This window comes from Solea senegalensis, linkage group LG6 (assembly GCF_019176455.1).
Source record: "Solea senegalensis isolate Sse05_10M linkage group LG6, IFAPA_SoseM_1, whole genome shotgun sequence".
Classification (NCBI taxonomy): Eukaryota; Metazoa; Chordata; class Actinopteri; order Pleuronectiformes; family Soleidae; genus Solea; species Solea senegalensis.
In genome coordinates, this window is record NC_058026.1 from 18,501,616 (window position 1) to 18,522,068 (window position 20,453).

The window sequence follows — 20,453 nt, forward strand, 5'->3', positions numbered from 1 at the left end:
TTAATTGCCTTTTTTTTTTGTCTCTAATAGCGCACACAGGTAATAAGATGCACCACCACAGCATTTCTACGCTGATTAATTTTTTGGGCTCTAAGAGACATGGTATAAAGCAATATGAAATCTTTCTTTGACACCTGCCTTAACTTTATATTTTCCAATTTGCCTCTCCCCTCCCCTCTCCTCCCCTGCCCTCCCCTCCTCTGCTCTCCTCCTCTCCCCCTCCTGCTCTTATTTTTCTCCTCCCCTCTCTCCATCCAGTTCCATAATTGAATTGCTCTGTTGGTCCTCTAATGTGGCAGCAAATAACGGAATGAAAATTCTCCACTGTAGACTCCTTCAGTCCCACTTTTCGCCATTTCTCTTTTCATTTCAGTGGACATGTGTCTGTTGCTCTGGCTCTTCTCTGTTTGCTCCTCAGTCTCACCGTCTCTCCTCCTTTATCCTTCATCCTTGTCAGGTCTTAGTGGTGGATTTCCTCAAAAAAAGAACGGTAATCCTGGTATTCCTTCACTCTTGACCTTTGCCTCACCTTAGGTCTTGAAAGGGAACACTGACACACACATACATACATATATACATACATATATATATATATATATGTATATATGCTTTTTGAAGTTTGGAGCAGAGGATTGTGAATTGTGTTGCTTGCTGTTGTTTCCGTGGTGTGTTTTTGGGTTGTTATGATGAGTGTAGTTTAAAGATAATTAACCAGTGGAATTAATTGATACAAGAGTCCGATGGGATTCGCTTCAGTCAGAGACACTTGTGCCAAGGAATTGACTTCCCATATTAAATTGTTATACAATTAGATTTGACAGAAAATAAGCTGCTGTGGAATAATCTATGGAGAAATGAGCAGCATTGTGGTCTTTATTTTTAGATTGCTTAAGCAAATGTGCCATTGATTAATGCGATTTTGAAGTGTTTGTTTTTCCTGTTGCCGAGTGTCATGAAGACTAATGGCTCTTTAAAGAAGCTAAGGGGAATCCAAGGAAAGAAGAAAGTCTTGTCAGGATTATGCCAGGAAAACGAGTCCACACTTGAAACATCACGCAAATGAGAGTCAAGGCTGCGTCAAATCAACAGCACCAAAACATGGACTGAGCGCGTGGTTAATTAACACGTCATTTCCATAACTTTCTCCCCACTTTCCCCAAACAAAGGCTAAGCAGACGAGAGTGGGTTGTTGTATGGGGAGGAACTGCGGCAACAGGTGATCTGACATGAGCATATTGAGAGTGAGTGTTAGATTAAATTGGCCGAATTGCACATATATATGATTTGATGTGACTTTTAAGCTTGTAGCCAAACAGCTGACGAATGAGCCAGTAAATGTGGTGCATGAATAAAGCAGCTGACGTTAATCAGCTAATGCAAGCACACTTTGGTATTATGTGGAAAGCAAGGCACCATTAGCGATCATGTCAGCCAAGAGGAATCTGGAAAAAAGGCTGCATTTGGCTTAGCGCAGTATGACTTCACACAGGCAGACGTTTCTCGACAACATGGATGCTTTCTTAAGTTTAAAGATCGTTGGAGTTGGGCAGAGAGAGAAAACTGGTGACACAGAAGGTGAAAAATATTATCAACCAGCTTTAATCATGTTTTGTCTTGGGAGTTCATGGTGATGCTTTGCTGTTGCTATCATGTACCTTCTAGGACAGTGTTTCCCAACCCTGGTCCTCGGGGAACACTGCCCTGCATGCCCCAACACACCTGATTCAAATGAATGAGGGTCGTTGGCGTGTGTTGGTGTGTTGGGAAACACTGTTCTAGGAGCCCCAATGGATATTCCTCATCCTCTATTCCTTCTGCTATCTAAACTCTCATTGGTGGTCATTTTTATTGATTATGTGCAGATGACAAATGTCTATAGCTGTGCTTCTATCGTGGTACAGCTCGGTTTGGTACAGTACGGTATGGTTTGGAATGGTAAAGCCCTCGGTCTGGCTTGCTTTCGGGGTGTACGCTGTGCCCGATGGCCATGTCGGCGAGATACGTAGTGCGATGTCGTACCGCCGCACGAACAACGACGCATCAGGCAACAATGGAGACATCCGGCAGCTTGTTTTTTTTTTCTGCTCTTTGTCTCAACACAACGTCAAGCTTTGTATGAGAATAGACTGCGTGCGTCACAAGAGAGTGGCACTTTTCTGACGTCCAATCAGCTGACTGTCGGTTTTGGGATTATTCCTAATGAAAATGAGCCGCTTCACTCGGTGGAAACACCACCATATCTATCCATTATTTATTTACTTATTTTAATCTGTAATTAGACTAAAAGAATAATAATAATGTTTAGTTTTTTGTTCCCTTTGTTTGTTAGTTAGCTTAAATACAACATACAAAAGCATGCATGCATAATGTCCTCAGTTAATGAATAGTAATAGTCTGGCCGCATTTGTTATGAATAGTTTAAATAATTGACGTATTGGCTAAGCCGAGACTTATGGTTGGACTTTTTGCAAGTTACGTCTTTGTGTGAAACTTCCCTTCATCCGCGCGCACGAAGACTGGTTGTTGCTATAATGTAGCCAGAGGCAACTTGTTCTAACACCCCACTATTATGCAGGGATTTTGCAGTAAATCAGATGACTTGTTTAATTTTTAATGTTATCACTGTACTATGTGGGGGGTGGGTGGGGGGGGGCGCGTGTGGGGAAGGGAGACAGGGAACACGGGTTCGGTTTAATTGCATTGCATTTTACGGTAATATTATTCATTGTCAAGGTGGAGTGGGATAGAATTGCATTATGAAGACAGCACTTTAGGGCCTGCTGTCGGACTATGAATATTCATTGCTTATTCTGCCAAAAGCAATTTGTTGTAGCTTTGCTTAAAACTGTTGATGTGTTTCCAAGTCTGAAGGCTATAAGTAGAGCCATGTTATAGCACAAGGTACAAACATTATATTTTTCATAAATTACATTTTCTCCCATTTTGACACAGAGTGGCGTGGACATTTTAGGGTCGAAAGAGAACCATTGTTCCCAGACCTCAGCTGTTGTTTGCTGAGATATAAGAATGAATTTGAGAGCCCTCTCATGTTCCCTTTAGTTGTGTCCCTGACTTAACTCAAGTTGTCTGTCTTCTTCAAGTCACACTTCTAAAACAACTAAGTTACAAACAACTTTAAAAAAAAACAAAAAAAAAAACATCTCACTCTGTGGCTGTGCTTAATGATTCTCCCAAATGACACTGGCTTACTCCGACTCACACAGTCGAGGAAAGGAGACAATCAGCAGGAGAGGGATGTGGAGGAGGAACAGGAGGATGAGGAGGAGGAGGGGCACGAACAGAAAAACTCCTGAAACTGCAGGAGTGCGACAAAGATGATTGCGCTGCAGCACCGAAATGTCTAATTGTTAACGACCACGATTTTATTTCTATTTTTTTCTGATATTGTAATTATCCTACACAAATTGTTGTTTTTGGTTGTGCAGCAGTAAATTAATAGTTTATGGGAATGTAGCAACAAGCCCCAATAGGCCATTGTTTACTTATGTGAAGACCACTGGCCTGGATATTAAAAAGCAATCTTTATCTGGATATTTTAAACCAAAGTTAATGTAAGTGTACATGGCACACAATATCAAAGAAGTGCCATTGAATTTGTAAAAGCTCACTCATGTAGAGTAGCCGTATGTAGTTAATTATGTGATAGTCACGTCTATGAAGTATCACTTAGACTGTACAACCATCATGACTCAGTCTGAAGTTTTTCAGCCACTCAGCTCCTCAGTGATACTCACAACCATGATATCACATATTATTTTCAAAGAATCACATACTCAACCGATGAAAATCAGTGGGTTTTTAAAACAGAAAGCTTCAAGTATAGAACTTTTAGTTTTGTTGTTGCTGAATGTAAACTAAGTACAAATACCGCTTAATAGGAAAGAGCCAATATGATACACGGTATCTGTGTCAGGCCAAAATCAAAGGCATCAAATATCAGAAAAATCAAATAAAAACAAAAAAAGCTACATCAAATACCCCATAAACATATTTGAACATAGAGAAAATGTTGTAAAGTTGTACAGCACAAAGTTGCAAAGCTTTCAACGACGTTATCGGTCAACAAAAAAGTGATAATGAGTCCCCAGTAAACAGGCTGTGATCTCATTTTAATGCTTTGAATACACACCCCATAAGATTAACCTTTTCAAGTGCCGAGATGTTAAAGTTGCCGTCAGTAAAAACTTAAAATGCATGTTAGATAGCTTTATATTACGACATCTGCATTCATTTTTTCCCCCAGAATCACACAAACATTTAACCACACAGTGGCAGTCCTCACTGCTCGAGGGAGGGGTCTCACACTCAGCCCATATACTCTGGTCACTTCATGTAAATACTGAATAGTCTATTCTATTTGTATAATCTTAATAGTCTATAGTGTACATTCATAGACATGAACATGCATCTTATCTTTTCGACAGAAATAGGAAGTCAGCTTAAAGACTAGAGGTCAACAGATATGGGTTTTTACTCTGGCTGATGTTGTTTTTTAGAAATCAGATACCCATATATTTAGCTGATTTTCTTTTTTTGCTCCGTCTGATAAAATATAACTGTTAAATGATAACAAATAAAACAGACAAAAATTGCTTAACATCTGTAACCAGCTGTTGAACAACACTAATGTTCTGTCTCTCTAATTTGCATTTTATGTCTGCACTGCAGTGCATTTATATATAGTATTTTCAACATGAAACAGATCGTCAACTAATTAAAGAGATATATATAAATAATCTTTTGGGTGGAAAACAAAAATAGCAACATTTATCACATTTCTGAGAACAAAAATGAGTAATTTGAAATAATTGATGACTAAAAAAAGTAAAATATTGTCGATTCATTGTTTAATTTCCGACAGCAGCTTTAATATTTTTGTGTAAGTCTGTGGAATCTGCATTTATTGAAGAGGCTGCTTTTTACCTGAACTGACAACGTGATAATAACAAATAGATTTTCCTCTTTCTCCACCTCGGCTTTTCCTGTCTTTCTCTCTCTCTTTTGATTCTCAGCATCTATATCCCACATGTCTGTCATTTCAGGAAACATTTGTCCCCCATTACAGTCTGAACCAACACACTTCCACCTGCCAGCCTGTGTGTGTGTGTGTGTGTGTGTGTGCGTGCGTGCGTGCGTGCCTTTGTGAGGATGTCCTCTGTCTAAAGTCGTTAAATATTCTAAAGCCTGAGACCTCTTTTAATTATCTACTAATCACACTTTTAATTACCTGCCACACACACACATCCATCACTGACCATACACACATGTACACAGGCCCTGTGTCTGTCCACTCACACACACACTCACACATCTGTCATTGGAAAGAGCTCTTAACCTATCGACAAAACAGAGGCAGGAGAATGAGCAAGAGAAAGAGAGAGTCAGGGACAACACAGGGCAGTGAGGAGTGACTGATGAAGGTTTGGTTTTGACATGCTGTTAGTGGCTGACAGGTCATTACCACAGGAGACGCCATGGAACAAATGATCAACCAAATTAAGTAAGTGCAAATAGAAATGCAAGCTTGAAAGAGATTATTTTTGAACATATTCCAACATGTGGAAACAGTATATCAGTATATTTGCCAAAGCTGGAAAACCTACCGAACAAACAAACAACAATGACGGAAGGCTGATTGAGTGCTTAATATCAGGTCTGCAAGACGACATCCATGGAATCAGAAGTGGATCAATAACTGGCTTACAAGAGAATTACAACATACTGTAACCAATACAGCACGGACTGTATGTACACATGTCCATACACAGCACATGACTCACGCTTACACAAGCTCCTTAATTTGTACTGCATCCATGACAACTTTCACGTCACCTGGGCAATTCTTCTGCCTCCAGACTAACCTCCTGTAGCTGGAAAGGGGCGGAGCTTGTGGGTGAGGTAGTGATTACGCCGAGCAGGTGCAGGCACATTTATAGCATGACACTGCGTGTGCATTTTTGGTTGCTATTGCAAACCGGACATGAAAAGACATATATGTTGTGTTATTTGTCCGACTAGAGAATAGAATAGAATATAACCTTTATTGTCATTTCACATCAGGTATACAACGTCTCCATAGGACCTTTGACAACCTATCAGGCTGCCTCCACCTTCATGTGTAGGCCCAGAACACCTCTCTGCATGGAGGCTCCACAGCCACGGTTGCTACTGGCTACTGCTAAATTATGGGTCAATGGCTGCATTTGCTACTTTTCTTTCCCCAACGAAAAATAACTAAAACAACAGTGTCCATGAAAGTCTCCACGTGACTAAATGACACCTGGAGAATCCATGAAAGATCCAGCACATGAGAGCTAGCGCGAGCCATGCCAAGTCCTCAGCATGTTGAGGACTTTGTTGAGCCTGTTGCTGATGCGTTCAATGAACTATGTAAATTTCATCACTTCTGCATGGAAATAAAAAAGCACTTGCTGCTGCTTAAACCTTGTAGTTAGAGATGCACAACTAATTAGTCAGCAGACGTTGCTAAAAGTACTGGTTATCATGTGGAGCAAGTCGCTCAAAAATGGAAGCAGCAGCCGAATATAAAGACAGCTGCACTTTGATGGTCGTCATCACGTCAAACTCACCTGTAGACCACCAGGGGTTTGGGATTTGTTCCATTTTTGGGTGATTTCTGAAGGTGGCCAAATCGACATCATTGCCAGATGTGTCTGTAGAGAGAAATTAAATCACTGGCAGACTTGGCTGAGTTTACCCTGATTAATCAGCGGCAGCTTTTTCATGCTCCAAAGTGTTCGATCGGACTTTAAGAATCCATTATCGGTTGACCTCTCCCTTAAATGTATATCAAATATAAAAAAAGAAGAGTCAGCACCTTGTCTCACCAAATACACATAGATCCTGACCCGCACTGTTCTAAGATTATTGTGAGGAGGTATTCCCGTGCACTGAGTTTCTTTGCACGGATTTTAAGGAAATGTAGACACAACAATCTCTGTCACCCTTTTGTAGAGGGAGCAGGTCAGTGTGAGTGATGTGTTCACAGTGTAGCTGCAGGCTTTGTGCACATGAGAAGATATATGAAAGCCCTGTGTGTGTGTGTGTGTGTGTGTGTGTGTGTGTGTGCGTGGAGTTATGTTTGTTACAGAATAATGTAGATTGAAATGTTTTTGCCTTTAGGCAGAGCCATTTTTTTGCATTGTATCGACTTCCTGTCACCATTGTGACAAGTGTATCAGTTAAACACTCTTGTTTTACAGGAGATGCTGTAACTGTGTGTGTGTGTGTGTGTGTGTCAAAGCAGAAGCATTGTGCTTGTTTACTCCATGCAAGTGCAACTGACCTTTAGAATCTACAGCATGCGATTTGTCTACATTTAAATTGCAGTATTTTTTCTGCGTTTTAATAGATTAACAGTGACCCTGTGTATAGGAATTTACATACACTCTCACTACAAGTAACCACAACACTGAAAGTGCATAATGTAACAATACTGTGGTGTGTCATCAAATACTTACATTAAATCTAATCCAATGAATTATTACATAATTTCACCATACAATTGGATAATGTAAAACTGACCTTTACATGGAGTAGCGTTTGGCTTTCTAATGGAATTCAACATTTTCCATTCAAAGTAGATGTGTGATTAATTAACAGACTAATACATTTCAGATCATTAAATATTGATTTTCACTCGTGATTATGCAAATTTCATGCATTTTTCTTGTGTATTTGTAGAAAGTACAATTGTATGCATTTTTTTTTTTTTAACAACACGTTACAAACTCCTGCTACAATACCTTCAGATGTACGTGTCAACGGTGTAATACTCACTTCTCTATATCCGGAAGAATTGCAAACCATGACATTGTAGGAGCTGCAAGCTGGAGACTGTCATATGAGTCACAATTAGACCGCTTATTGTCAAGTGTAACTGTTAGTGGCTCTCTGTTCAGCTGGCCTCTTTAGCTGAGCAGCTGGGAGGAACGACGTCTGAGAGAAAGGTGCGTTTCCCCAAGTGAGAAGAAGACGGGGAGAGAATGTGTGAGATGGAGAGACGGCACAAGAAGTCACTGCCAGTTATGTGGTTAATTGGAAGCAGACATAATTAGTGCTAATTAGGATAATAGCCATTCGTCTAGAGATCCATCCACCTAATGGGACTACAACAGTCACTCAGCTGCACACGCACACCCACACCCACACACACGGAGTCTCAGCAAAGGAGTTGTTATCATCCATCCCACCTGGTCGCTAGAAAAACACGGTGTGACCACGTAGAGTTAACGAACGACCTGGTCGTACCCCTGAAAAGCAAATGTTTTCCCGTGTGCGCTTACGTGAATTAAAAGCCTCTGCGTGCACATGGATGACAAAGAGACAGACGCTCAGTGGAAGGAAGTGACTTGCGGAGCTTTTCCTGCTGAGCAAACAGCAAGTGGAAAAGAAAAAGTCTCCTTCCTCTGTTTACTCAGCATGGAGCCTCATCCCTCTCTCCACTCGTCTCTTCCTGACTCCATGTCACCCTTGCCCTGCTTTGCTTTCCTGCCCTGTTCCCTTGCCTTTCCACTCCTTTCTGGCTGTCCCTCCCTCAGGCCACGCCAGGGGACATTAAACAAACGCTGTCTGTGTAACCCTTCTCTCTCCCTCTCTCTCTCTCGCTCTCATATGCACACACACACACACACACACACCAATTACTTCTAGACTGCATGCCCTAGGCTGTGTACGATACTCATCTATGTGGGTGCAGGCCTCCACACTGTGTGTGTGCAACTGGCCAACCCTTGAAACAGGAAATTCTCCCTTTTTTTGTGTGTGCGATTGACCGTTTGAAGTAGCAGTAAAGGTGATGGAGGAAGCAGGCCTGTGATTTAGCCACCGTGTTAATTACAAGTCACCGAGCTGTACAGTGTTCGGGGCAGAAGGTACGGGAATCAGTGAAGGGTCTGTTAAAATCTCTCACAAACACATTAGTGTTCATTACTGCTGTCACCTCCACCAGCTCTCTCTCTACCACCCCTCTCTTTTCCTCCCTCTCCTCATTGGTCTCATGTGTAGTCACTTATGCAGGCCGTAACTCTCTGAGACTTAAAATCAACAACATCCTTCAGGCAGAACCGTGACATTAAAGCGAGGGTCTGTACGTTTTGGAAAAGCAGGCACTGTGACCATCGGCCCGACTGTTAAAGCTCCGTCCCCAAACACCTGGAAGTTGTTTTGGATAGTTCCTCTTCCTCAGTGGGGAAAAGTTCAGGCACAGCACACATCAAATAACATCTCTCAAAGAATTATTTCTCACCAAATCGATCTATTGAATAATTACCAGCATGTTCAGTGAACAACGCCAGGTCACAGATTCAAAACTGTGCCCCTGGAATCACTGCAGTATAGGATTATAAAATACAATTCAATTTGAGCCACTCAATAAAGTGGTGCACCTGTTTGCATCTCTTCAGATAAATGGAGTTTCCTTTATCAGGCTGAGTGGAGCTGCTGCACTCTCTCAGCGCCAAGTGGAATCCTCAGGTCCCGTTGTAACGCAAATGGTTTTTTATTCATCTTGTCTCCGAGTGAGCAGTGACCAATTACTTTTGAAATAGGGTGAAACATACCTGTATATTGCTGGAACTAATTCCACCATTTAGCCCAAAAAAATGACGGGATATGATTTTAATAGGGGTGCACCGCGTTGCCTTGCCTTTCACCCTATGTCAGCTGGAATTGGCACCAGCGCCTCCTGTGACCTTTGTGTGAAGGCTACAGCGAGTGAGTGAGTGAATTGTATTGGACTTTTTGTCGATATATCGGGAGTGCTTGGGCCAATAACCGATACCAATATCGATATGTGTTTGTTTTTCCCTGTGCTCAACTGCAGGGATCATATTTCACCCTTAGTACACAGCATTTCAGCTGCTTGTCGCCATTACTATGTTACAGTATATACAGAGGCTATAAGAATGTACAATATAGGGTGTCTTATATAGCTTTTTATTTGGCTATATAAATACACCTGAGCAAAACTACTCAAAATGTTTAAAATCACATTGACTTTGTGAAATTGGAAACATGTCACATATCAAAGTTCACTTGACTAATTTTTATGAACAAAAACAAAAGAAAAACATTTGATTTTGTGACTTTACTTATATATATATATGTACACAGGACCTCTCACACACACAGGACCCGTATGTATATATATATATATATATATACATATGTATATATATATATATATATATATATATATATATATATATATATATATATATATATACATACATACATATATACATATATATTTATTATTTATACTTTTAGCATTAATATCACTACTAAACATGGGATATAAAATGAATCATAATAATCATAACTCAACAACATAAATGAGATAAAAAAAAACACATTTCTAAAGCCTGAATATGTGACCTATAAACACCAGGATGTCCATATAAGGAGTTGTGTATTATTGCCTGGTGAATACTAAGGATTAGTCTCTTCTGTCGTGAAAGCAGCATGCAAATATAGATTTTCTTTATTATGTAAAATAAATAAATGTTTACCATTACTAAATTTTAATAGTTGGACCGGTCACAAGGTTTGAAGTCAAGATATTAAAGCATATATAGGCCAATACCAATATAATATGCACCTCTAATACATGTGTTATATAATACATGTGTTTCAGAAACTCTAACTTTAACAGTATAACTTTAAGATTAAACATGCTCAAGAGGTCCTCACGTGGACATTTGGTCTGATATTTCAAGGTTCTCATTGAGAAAATCAGTTAATAGAGAGGGTCTGTCTATTTAAACAAACACTATCAGGTTCTTATAAACACAGAAGTGCAGTATATACATTGATGTTGCCAGCAAAATGCATTTGTCCTTATTCTTGGCAGCATGCACAGATATGTTTGGCCTAAAGTCAGCACTCCGCTGGGACGTCAGTTAATCTGAAACACTGACAGCGCCACAGACTTTCTTGACATCACCACCTGACTGTAAAACAATGATCTGTTGGACCACTTTTTTTGTCTGTTTTTTTAATTGAAAAGGTCAATAACTCCAAAGGGAAAATGATGTGTGATCAGTCAATCACCTGATGAACAGAATCAGAAAGATCTGACACATGAGCTTAGCTATCATGATGAAAGATAATCTCTGTGTCAGGCGAGGCAGAGCATTTTTACTGTAATACAGTCAGAGGGAACCAATGTTTTTGTTTGAAATCTTACTGCCAAAGCCTACAGTGGATGTTTTTTTGAAACCGTGTGTAACCAGTTTAATGACAAATGTTTGGAGACGGCTGACAGTGCTCCCATGCACACAGCGTGGTCCATAAACACACAGGTTTACAGGCCTGCACTGAGCCTTTACTGGATCGCGAGGAATCATTTAAGCATCAATGACACTTTTGGGTTTGTCACTGAATCGGAGCAAATCCCTGAACTCGGGTTCTGAAGTCTCAGAGGACTCTGGGGGCTTTTGTATCAGTATTATATTATTGTATTATTAATGACTACAGTTTCTGAATCAGATGTAATTAATTCAAGGTTGCAATTAACAATTATTTTCATTATCCAGTAATTAAATCAAAGTCAAAGAAATAATTATTTTGACTTGATTTGAACCGAGGCAACAACAACAATTACACATTGTCACAAGTACTTGAATCCTATTGTACCTGCTCTGATTGGCTTTAATAATCACACATGTGTGTACAGTATGTTTAATATACTTTGAGAGCCTTCACTAAGAGGTTGTGTGCATGTTGGCCTGATTGTGTTTTTCTAAATGTGCCCTCCGGGTGCCTTTAATGGATGTGAATGTTTCCCCGTTATCATTCCAATGTTGTCCAGAATATTTTGGCTTTGATTTGAATCGAGGCAGACACAATCCAGGCCATCTAAATAGTTGATGCACATATTTAATGCATCACTAGCCTGCTTCCATCTTCTGACTTGGTTCAGCTCCAACAGGCTCATTTTAGGCATGTGCAATTTTGTGGTTGTTTTCCTTTTCTTCTTTTTTTTTTTTGTTCCTTGCCTTTTGTTGACGACAACATAAAAGCATACGAGACATGTTATTTTCTGTGTGTTTGAGGGATACGTTTAGAACTCTAAATCCCAAAGACAGCGTGTGACCGTCTGCAACGTCACCTCTACCATGAATGCATGAAGTTCACGTAATAATGGCTCTTACTGAGTATTAATAGACGGTAAACTAGTTGTTATATGACCTATAGCAGGTTATGTCTTTAGGTTTTACAAACAAACAATGCAGGTGTTAAAGTGATTTATGTGGTATATAACACCTTCATATAAATAAATATAAATTGTGTTTCTAAAACTTTTATCGCCTGGCATATGATACATTTTGTGTTACTTATAAATGCATTAGTTTATTGTTGTTAGAATTTATATTTCTACGTTTGGATTCCTACGACATAAATCATTTTAACACCTGTGTTGTTTCTTTGATGGTGAAGCATCTTAAAACATTTTTTTTTGAAAGGTGCTATATCAATATTACCACTATTGTTTTAAAATGTAACATAAAACCCTAAAGACATAATCTGCTAGGTCACATAACAACTAGTTAACCATCTATTAATACTCAGTAAGAGCCATTATTATGTGAACTTCATGCATTCATGGTGGATACTAAGGCTTGCAGACAGTAGGGGGCGATGGGAGCTCAGTGATAAAGTGAGTCGTCTTTCACCTTGTGGGTTCGATTCCCAGCTAGGCTACGTGCCACTGCCAATGGCAGCGTGTGAATGGGTATGAAAGACAGGCGATAGAGAACGCGCTGCACATGAAAGTGTGAGTGACTGGGTGTGAATGGGTGATGGCAGGCTTGAATTATTTATTCATTTATCCATCCATCTTCTTCCGCTTTAACCTCACGAGGGTCGCTGGTGCCAATCCCGGCTGACATAGACCCCTTGAGACATAGAGACAGTCAATTTAGAGTGTCCAGTTTCCCTCATCCCCAAAACTGCATGGAGGAAACCGGAGAACCCGTAGAAAACCCACGCACACACATGCTTGAATCATTGTTAAAAAAGTTTCTGGGTGTCCTTGGAGCCTGTACAGCTGCTCTAAACTTAATTTTAACTCTGCTTACACATCATGGCTGCCTCCTATATCCCGTGTCCATTTGGTGCTGCACGCCCTCAGATATTAACGTGATGTATCTGCAAGACAGAATACTGGCGAGAATAGCAGGGGCAGTGCAGAGGCAGCACAGTCATTGTCACAGTGACGTTGGTTTCTTTCTTTCTTTCTTTTTTTGCTGTCATATCAGAAGAAATCCCGAGCTAAACAGCAAGTATATCTCTGCCGTGCACACGCCATGCATTCATGCAGTCAGCCCTTATCTTAGACTTTCTTAAATAAAACTAAGCAAATACTGTGGGTTTTTTTTCTTCTGAAATCCAAACACAGCAAACTTGCAGTTAAAGCCAATAAAGAGAAACCAAGTTTCTCATGTCGGTATTTTTTTTCCGTTGCTCTATTTACCGTTTAGGATTTCTTCCCCCAACAATCACAAACTTAAACAAATGGCTTTTGGAGATAATTTTGTTAGCGGTGCGTTTGGACTGAGCAAGCGGATTAAAGAACATTCAGCAAATATACTGTAACAATAGCTCCATTTAAACTATGTATTGAAAATCACTAAAGCATTCACTGTCGAGTTACCGTTCTGCACAACGTCCAGAGTCGCTGGCACTCGCTCAATTCTCAGCCTTAACTCAGTTCGACTGTTCAATCCGATTACAAAAAAACAGATCTGTCATATTTTTGGAAAGTTTAGTTTTCTTCATGATATACTGTCTGTGTATATATATGTATATATTTTCCTTAGCTCACGACCTTACATTAGAGTGGTGTACAGTACCTTATATCATCTAAAGCCATATTAGGACAGGATTAGTTTTACATGAGGAAGTGTGGTAAAGTACTTATTACCAAAGCTTCTCGGTGTTTTTAGTCCCATCCAAATGTGCAGGACGACATCAGTAAAGAATATGATACAAACTTTTACCTGGGGTAAAAAGGTCTGGATCAATTACCCCAGGTAACACCACTCCAGTGCGAAAAGACCAGCAGTAGATATGTGCGTAAATATTCCGTCGTCTTCTCTTTTACAAGCAGTTTAGCACGCACGTGATGACAGGAGGTGATGGTGGTGCATAAATTGAGCCTCACTTGGTGTCCGGTAAGTCGGATTGAAGTTGTTTTCACATAGCTGGTGCCAGTTTGGGGATCGCCGGGTTCGCTTTCCCCCCCCCAGCGTGCGCTTACTTTGTAAAGTGACCAGAAGGGAGCGCAGGAAACTGGTTGTAGTGGCGGCTCCGCAACTGTGCCCAGTGAAGTGCTCCTGGGACAGACTGAGCGACTTGCCCCGATTTACCCCTTCCAATTGAGGTGCCTTTACTGAGCTTTCTTATCCCACGAGAATTAACCATTCATATTTCAGAGGTCCTGTGGTGAAATTACTCTAATCCCGTCCGAATAGGGCGAAGTTTTCTGTTGAACATGGCCATCAGACATAGAAGAAGAAAAAAAATAGATGAAATAAGTGAAATGACTGAGGCCAACACTTAAGTACATATTTTGATGAATGACTCACATTTCTCCTCATGAAGTTGAATGAAATTGCTGGGCAAAATTTTGAATTCTTTTATTTTATTTTTTTTGTCCTGACTTCAAAGGTTGAAAAAAAGCAGCATCAAGGAAAACAATTTGAGAAATAACACTTCTACCTGTAAGGTTTACTGGTTATTCATATTCATGCTTGGATTGATTGGCTTCACATTATTTTTTTTCTGTTAGCCTTTGTTGTTGCAGCTGTGCAGATGAGAGGAAAAAAAAACCTAAGTCAAAGGAAAAGAAAAAAAGCTATCATCGCATTTATTGATGAACACTGTGCAGAAGCACTGAACCGCAGCTCAAGCTGTTTTGAGAGCAAGAATGCTCTGGAGAGGTCCTGTGTAAAGTTAGTAATAAATGAAACCTCACTTAAAGCCTTTTTTTTCTCTCTTTTTACACACACACACACACACACACACACACAGTGTGGCTTTCACCAGGTATGACCCACTGTACGTTACCTATCAATCATACAACAGAGGACGTATGCATGTGTGCATCCGGTTTAAACGGCTCCACACCACAAGATGAATGCTCCCTACTCTGAGCCGACGTGAAAAGGCGCGTGTATCTATGTATATGTATGTATGTATGAATGAATGAATGAATGAATGTACGTGCTTGTCTGTGTGAGGGGCTGGCTTTGGCTTTGGACATGAAGCTGCCAAAAAGCCTGCTGAGTAGACTTGGTTTCCAGTGAAGTGTCCCTCCATCTGCCCTGTTGCCACAAGCCTTTACTCTGAGTTTCAGATGCACTGTGGCACGCTGCCTGTGAGACAAGGCGGAGGTGGGAGCAGTTGGCTGGAGACGCAGTCCTCAGACCTGACGCACACACACAATGGCATGAGATGTTCATTAAGGCTGTCACTCTTCCAAAAGTTCAAATGAATATTAGGTAAAAAAAAGATTCAGATATTCCCGGCACCACACAAAAATGTGTTTCTTTTGTGCGGCTTTTTAGATGCTTTCATTTCATGGTTGTCCTCTCAGAAGGACGGTTCAAGTTTCACGTGTGTCCTCAGCAAAATGTCACCGTCTTATTTTTCGAATGGGCCTCGAGGGCATTCAAAATGGATCTAAGGCCAAGCTGCACTCACAGCACCCTTGGTTGGGCCACACAACAATTACTTCAGGAGTATTTGAACATGTATTAGGTTTTGTAAGGTTAGAGTTTGATTGTTCCCTCTGAATTTAAATAAATAACATAGGCAGTGATCTATATACATATCCAGGGACATGCAGCATGTACTGTAATTAGCTTTTGGCGTGTGTGTGTGTGTGTGTGTGTGTGTGTGAGTCTGCATGCATTTTCAGCACTCAGTCACCCGTGATATTTTATAAAATTAGTTTTGGGGCCAGAGCATTAATGAAAGACCAATCTGGTTTGGTGCTTAGGTTCAAAGAAGCCAGGGGGGGTGGGGGGGAGGAGATGGGAGGACAGCAGATTTGTAAGGGGGAGGATAGTGTGATGGAGAGAAAGACATGTATCAACAAACACAAGGAACATCTGTCTGTTTGTCTTTTAATCACATACTGTAACTGTCCAACAGGGTCACTTGGCATGGCTTCAAATTTGTGACTTACGAAGGGCACCAGTGTGTGCAGTGCCAACTTTAATACACACACACACACAGCACCAACTGATATTCAGAAGAAACCAAGGCAGAAATGTGCAGATTGTAAACTGAGTGACAATGGAAAATGGGATTTGAGAGAGAGGGAGAAGTATTTTTTTTTTTGTTATTTGTGTCAGGGTGAGGGATGTGGTGGTAATGCACAAGGAGCAGGGAATAGAATATGATCTAGTTGATTACTGTCATTTAATTTGCCTCATCTGCCTGTGGATGCACTGTGTCTCTCACACACACAAGCGCACACGCATAAGCATGCAGAGTCATGCAGAGTTTTAAAATTGAGTTTGTCTTTAATTAAAAGCCCGCACTATTTTGTCCGGTTTAATTAAATGTAGAACCAAAAGAGAGCTGAAAGTCACATGTTGAGTTTATGTAATATTGCGTCTCCACTACATTGATATTCAGTCCGAATTGAAAAGGCGCACTTATGCAGTCAATGTGCGCGACTATTAGTATGCCTGTGCGTGTCTGGCTATATTGTAACTATGAGGTTGAGACTGTGCAACCACAGTGACTCACAGTGAATGAAGAGCGAGGTTTTATTATTATTTCTTTTTTTTCTTTTTTCTTTTTAAATGAATCAAGGCTCTCTAATCTCCGTTGCCTGGCGTCTTATTGACATTATTTGAAACCTCTCCGTATTCGTTGGATTCTTTATATGAACGTTTTATATGAAGATTTAATGGGAAGTAAATGCAGAGACCTGCCATTTAAATACAAAACGAGAATGTGAAGCGAATCACTCGTCTTCTACCACTTTATCCTCCAATGTCAGCTGACGTAGGACGAAAAGGCGAGGTCACATCCTGGACAGGGACAAACAAAACCACCTAGAAAGGTCCTTGTTTCCATCAGGTCGCAAACCCGTGTCTTCTTGCTGCAAGGCAAGAGCGCTAACCACTACACCAGCCATCACATGTCATTCCAAATGTAAATGCTCCATATAAAATTGGATATGTAGTATTTACTTTTCAACAAACAAATGTTCAGATGTTTAAATGGTGTTTAGCACTGGTAGTGGTTGACACTGTTGCCTCACAGCAAGAAGGTGGTGGGTTTGATTCCCGGAGTGTGACCTTTCTTTGTGGGATTTGCATGTTCTCAACAACAAAGATCCTTTTTCTTTTCCTTCACTGCCTCATTTTGCTGCCAGCGCTTGTTGCAGTTTCTTTTCACAGCGTCTCAAAGGCTCAGCAAGACTGCGTCTTTGCTGGACGCGGTGCACTGTGCGCTCTGTGATCATTGTCAACTGTTGATGATGTGCATCTTTGCATCAGAATCAGATCAATGGGCTGTGGAAAGTACCAAATGAAGCCTCACGTTTCAATTTGAAAGTGTGCTCCCAGGAAGTGATGTGCAAAACTCTTATTCAGGGTAAAAGTGTCATGTTTGTAAGTTCCATCTATGACTGACATTTGTTAATAGGTTTGTCGTAGGTTCATTTTGATTTTCACATTTGCCTTAGAAGGAAAAACAAGCCATTTGTTTTTTCTATCACTGACTTTTGTATTTTACTTTCTTCTTTAAAGTGCCAGTTCAGGCAATGTTTAAGCACTGACACCATTTTAAAAGCATCAGTTTAGCAATGGTATCGGAGAAAACCTAAACAATACCCAGCCCTTAATCTCACGCTGCTCGCCGAGCTCCTTTGACTTTAAATGTTAATAACTTAGTGGATTTCGATTTCTTCAAACCTCACAGGCTCTCCCCTCCCACTGACAGTATGGGCAAGTGGAGACATGCCTTCACTGTCTATTAATCAGCATGTGCTGGGTAAAACAGATGTGATAAAATGGGCTGGCCAGTGCACTTAATGAGCTTAACAGCCATAAATTGCAGCGTAGACCTCGGTGAGGATGCAGAATCTATTCCGACGGTGGGATGTAGAGAGCAGGAGAATGGTGTGCTTCAAGCTTCTATTTCAGGCAGTGAGAACTCTCACACACACCCGCAAATAGAGAGTGTCAGTGTTGGGGTTGAGGCTCTCGCTGTTGTGGGTTTTCTCCAGGGAAATAAAATTAGAGCCTCTGCACATGTACACTTCCATGTACTTCATTTCATCTACATGCAGTGACTCAAATTAAGTCAACACATCACAAATGTGGCGTCTGCCATTTTGTGCTGGCGATGTCTTTGGAGCCAGACTCTGCACAGTGTAGTAATCATGGAGTGGAGCAGCCGGATCAAGGACCCGCCAGTAAATCTGACTGACCTATCTAAAGTTAGTCCCGGCAGTCAATCATGACATCTCTTTCCACTTTTATCACAGCCAATAACTGATGGAAACCGAACTTGACAGCCACCAGGGGGCGATTTAGCTGTTTGGGCTTCACTTTCAGAAGCTGCCATGTCATCCATCTTTATATAAAACCATACATTGCTTCCAAACAGCCTTTTTAAATTGCCCTGGTGAACTTTTCCTCTGTCTTCAGGTGTCGTCAGATACAGCACAGTTTTTTTTTTAGCCACTACAAACAGTGTGAAATGTGTGTTCATAGCTGATTGTTTTTGTTTGTTTACAAAGCCGTTGTTTGTTACACATTGTTTTTCCGTCTAACACAGGACTATTGATTCAAAGTGTGAAAAGGCGACACGCTGTTTGGTGGTCAAACGTAAAATGAGAGGAAACCATGATCATCCAGCAGAATGTGGCACCACGCAGGCCTTGTTTGGGAGTGTACAGATGTTTCGTTCAAAAATAATGTCTCTCCAAACATGTAGCGTTCACAATTGTTTCATCATTTCCTTTTAGAAGAACATGTTTGTCTCGCAGGGCTCAGCACAACACTGTGTAATTGCGTTGCAGGTGTGTTGAAAAAGTCTATAAGCATAAAAGACAGTTGTCTGACTTTAATACGCTTTATTCTTCCGTTTGTGATATTGATTTTATTTCGGTGAAGGCTTCCGGGTTGGAATATTGGGGTATGTTCATCCACTAACATGCTGAGTGGCATCACTAAATACATCAACCTGGGCTTCCTGCCAGTTCCTGCACTTCCTGTGTCACGAATATGCAGTATGAGTATATATATATATATATTTCTTTTACCCTCCTTGACTCCAAAAACAACACAAGTGTGTGTGTGTCAGGAATTGTCATCTCTGTGTGTTCACATGGACACAGTTCATTTACAGTTTGTGTGCCACTGCTGTATTGATTGCTGCGGGTATGTTGGGGAAATGAGGATGCATCAGTGGAAAGACAGAAGAAACGGAGGATAATACACGACGAGAATGGCCAGCAGAATGAAAGAGACTCGGAATGAGCCACATATCAATCTGAGGCTGGAGGAGAGATTTATTTAAGCTCTGTGAATCTGCTCTCCTTTCTGCTTTCACCGTTTCCTTTCCCTTATGAATTCTAAACGATCCCTGTTACAAATGCTTTCCTCTTGTCAGAGTCTTTGTCTGAGCACTGCTAACTAGAGTGAGGCATGTTTTCTCCTTTCAGTTGTTCTCACTGCGTGGTCTAATCCCTTGTTCTCCGTGTGTTTGATTTGTGCCCTACAGAACAATCACTTTGGACAATCAGCTGGTCGTCCTGGCAACCACTGCAACAGACGCAGGACGCTACCACGTAGAGGCCGTGAACGAGGTCACAGGAGAGAATGCGACGAGTCCTGCCATCTACCTGAGCATCTCAGGTAAACATATTTATTTTAATGCTGGGATGTTGGAGGTCAGTTTAGGTCAATAGCAAATGGGACTTTTTGTAGATTAGGGTATTTTCATCCTCTTTGAAATGACTGATGAAGTGTCTTTTGTTTCAACTATGGTTGGTGTTTGATAGTATTTTCACTTTTCAGAATAAAAGAATGTAATTTGAAATGTGTCTGCTCAGTAGAGCGTTTCAGAATAAATCTAATTACTGCTTTCCTGCTGTGGGTAGAGATTGAAAACGAGAGCAGCAGCAGAACATGAACACAGGGTTAAATACCTGCTGCCTGAACCTTGTTTTAACCCCACAAATAGTTTTTGCTGCAGAATTTGTGTCTTGCAAAATACAATTTTCAACTTTTTCATCTTGGTAAACAGAATCCAATGGATCGTAAGAAAATTTGAACATGAAGTTGGTAGTAAGAATCATCCATCCATCCATCTTTTACCGCTTTATCCTCCACATGAGGGTCGTGGTGGGACATGGACAGGTCGCCAGTCCACCACAG

General features: G+C 40.7%; 1 protein-coding gene across 1 annotated transcript in view; it reads left to right on the forward strand.

Moving 5' to 3' along the window:
- Positions 1–20,453, forward strand: part of LOC122770968 (protein sidekick-1-like) — a 262,286-nt gene that overhangs the window by 116,502 nt on the left and 125,331 nt on the right. Inside the window, exon 5 of the mRNA XM_044028205.1 lies at positions 19,798–19,931. Within this exon, the coding sequence (XP_043884140.1) occupies positions 19,798–19,931 (134 nt within the window). The remainder of the gene's footprint in view (positions 1–19,797; positions 19,932–20,453) is intronic.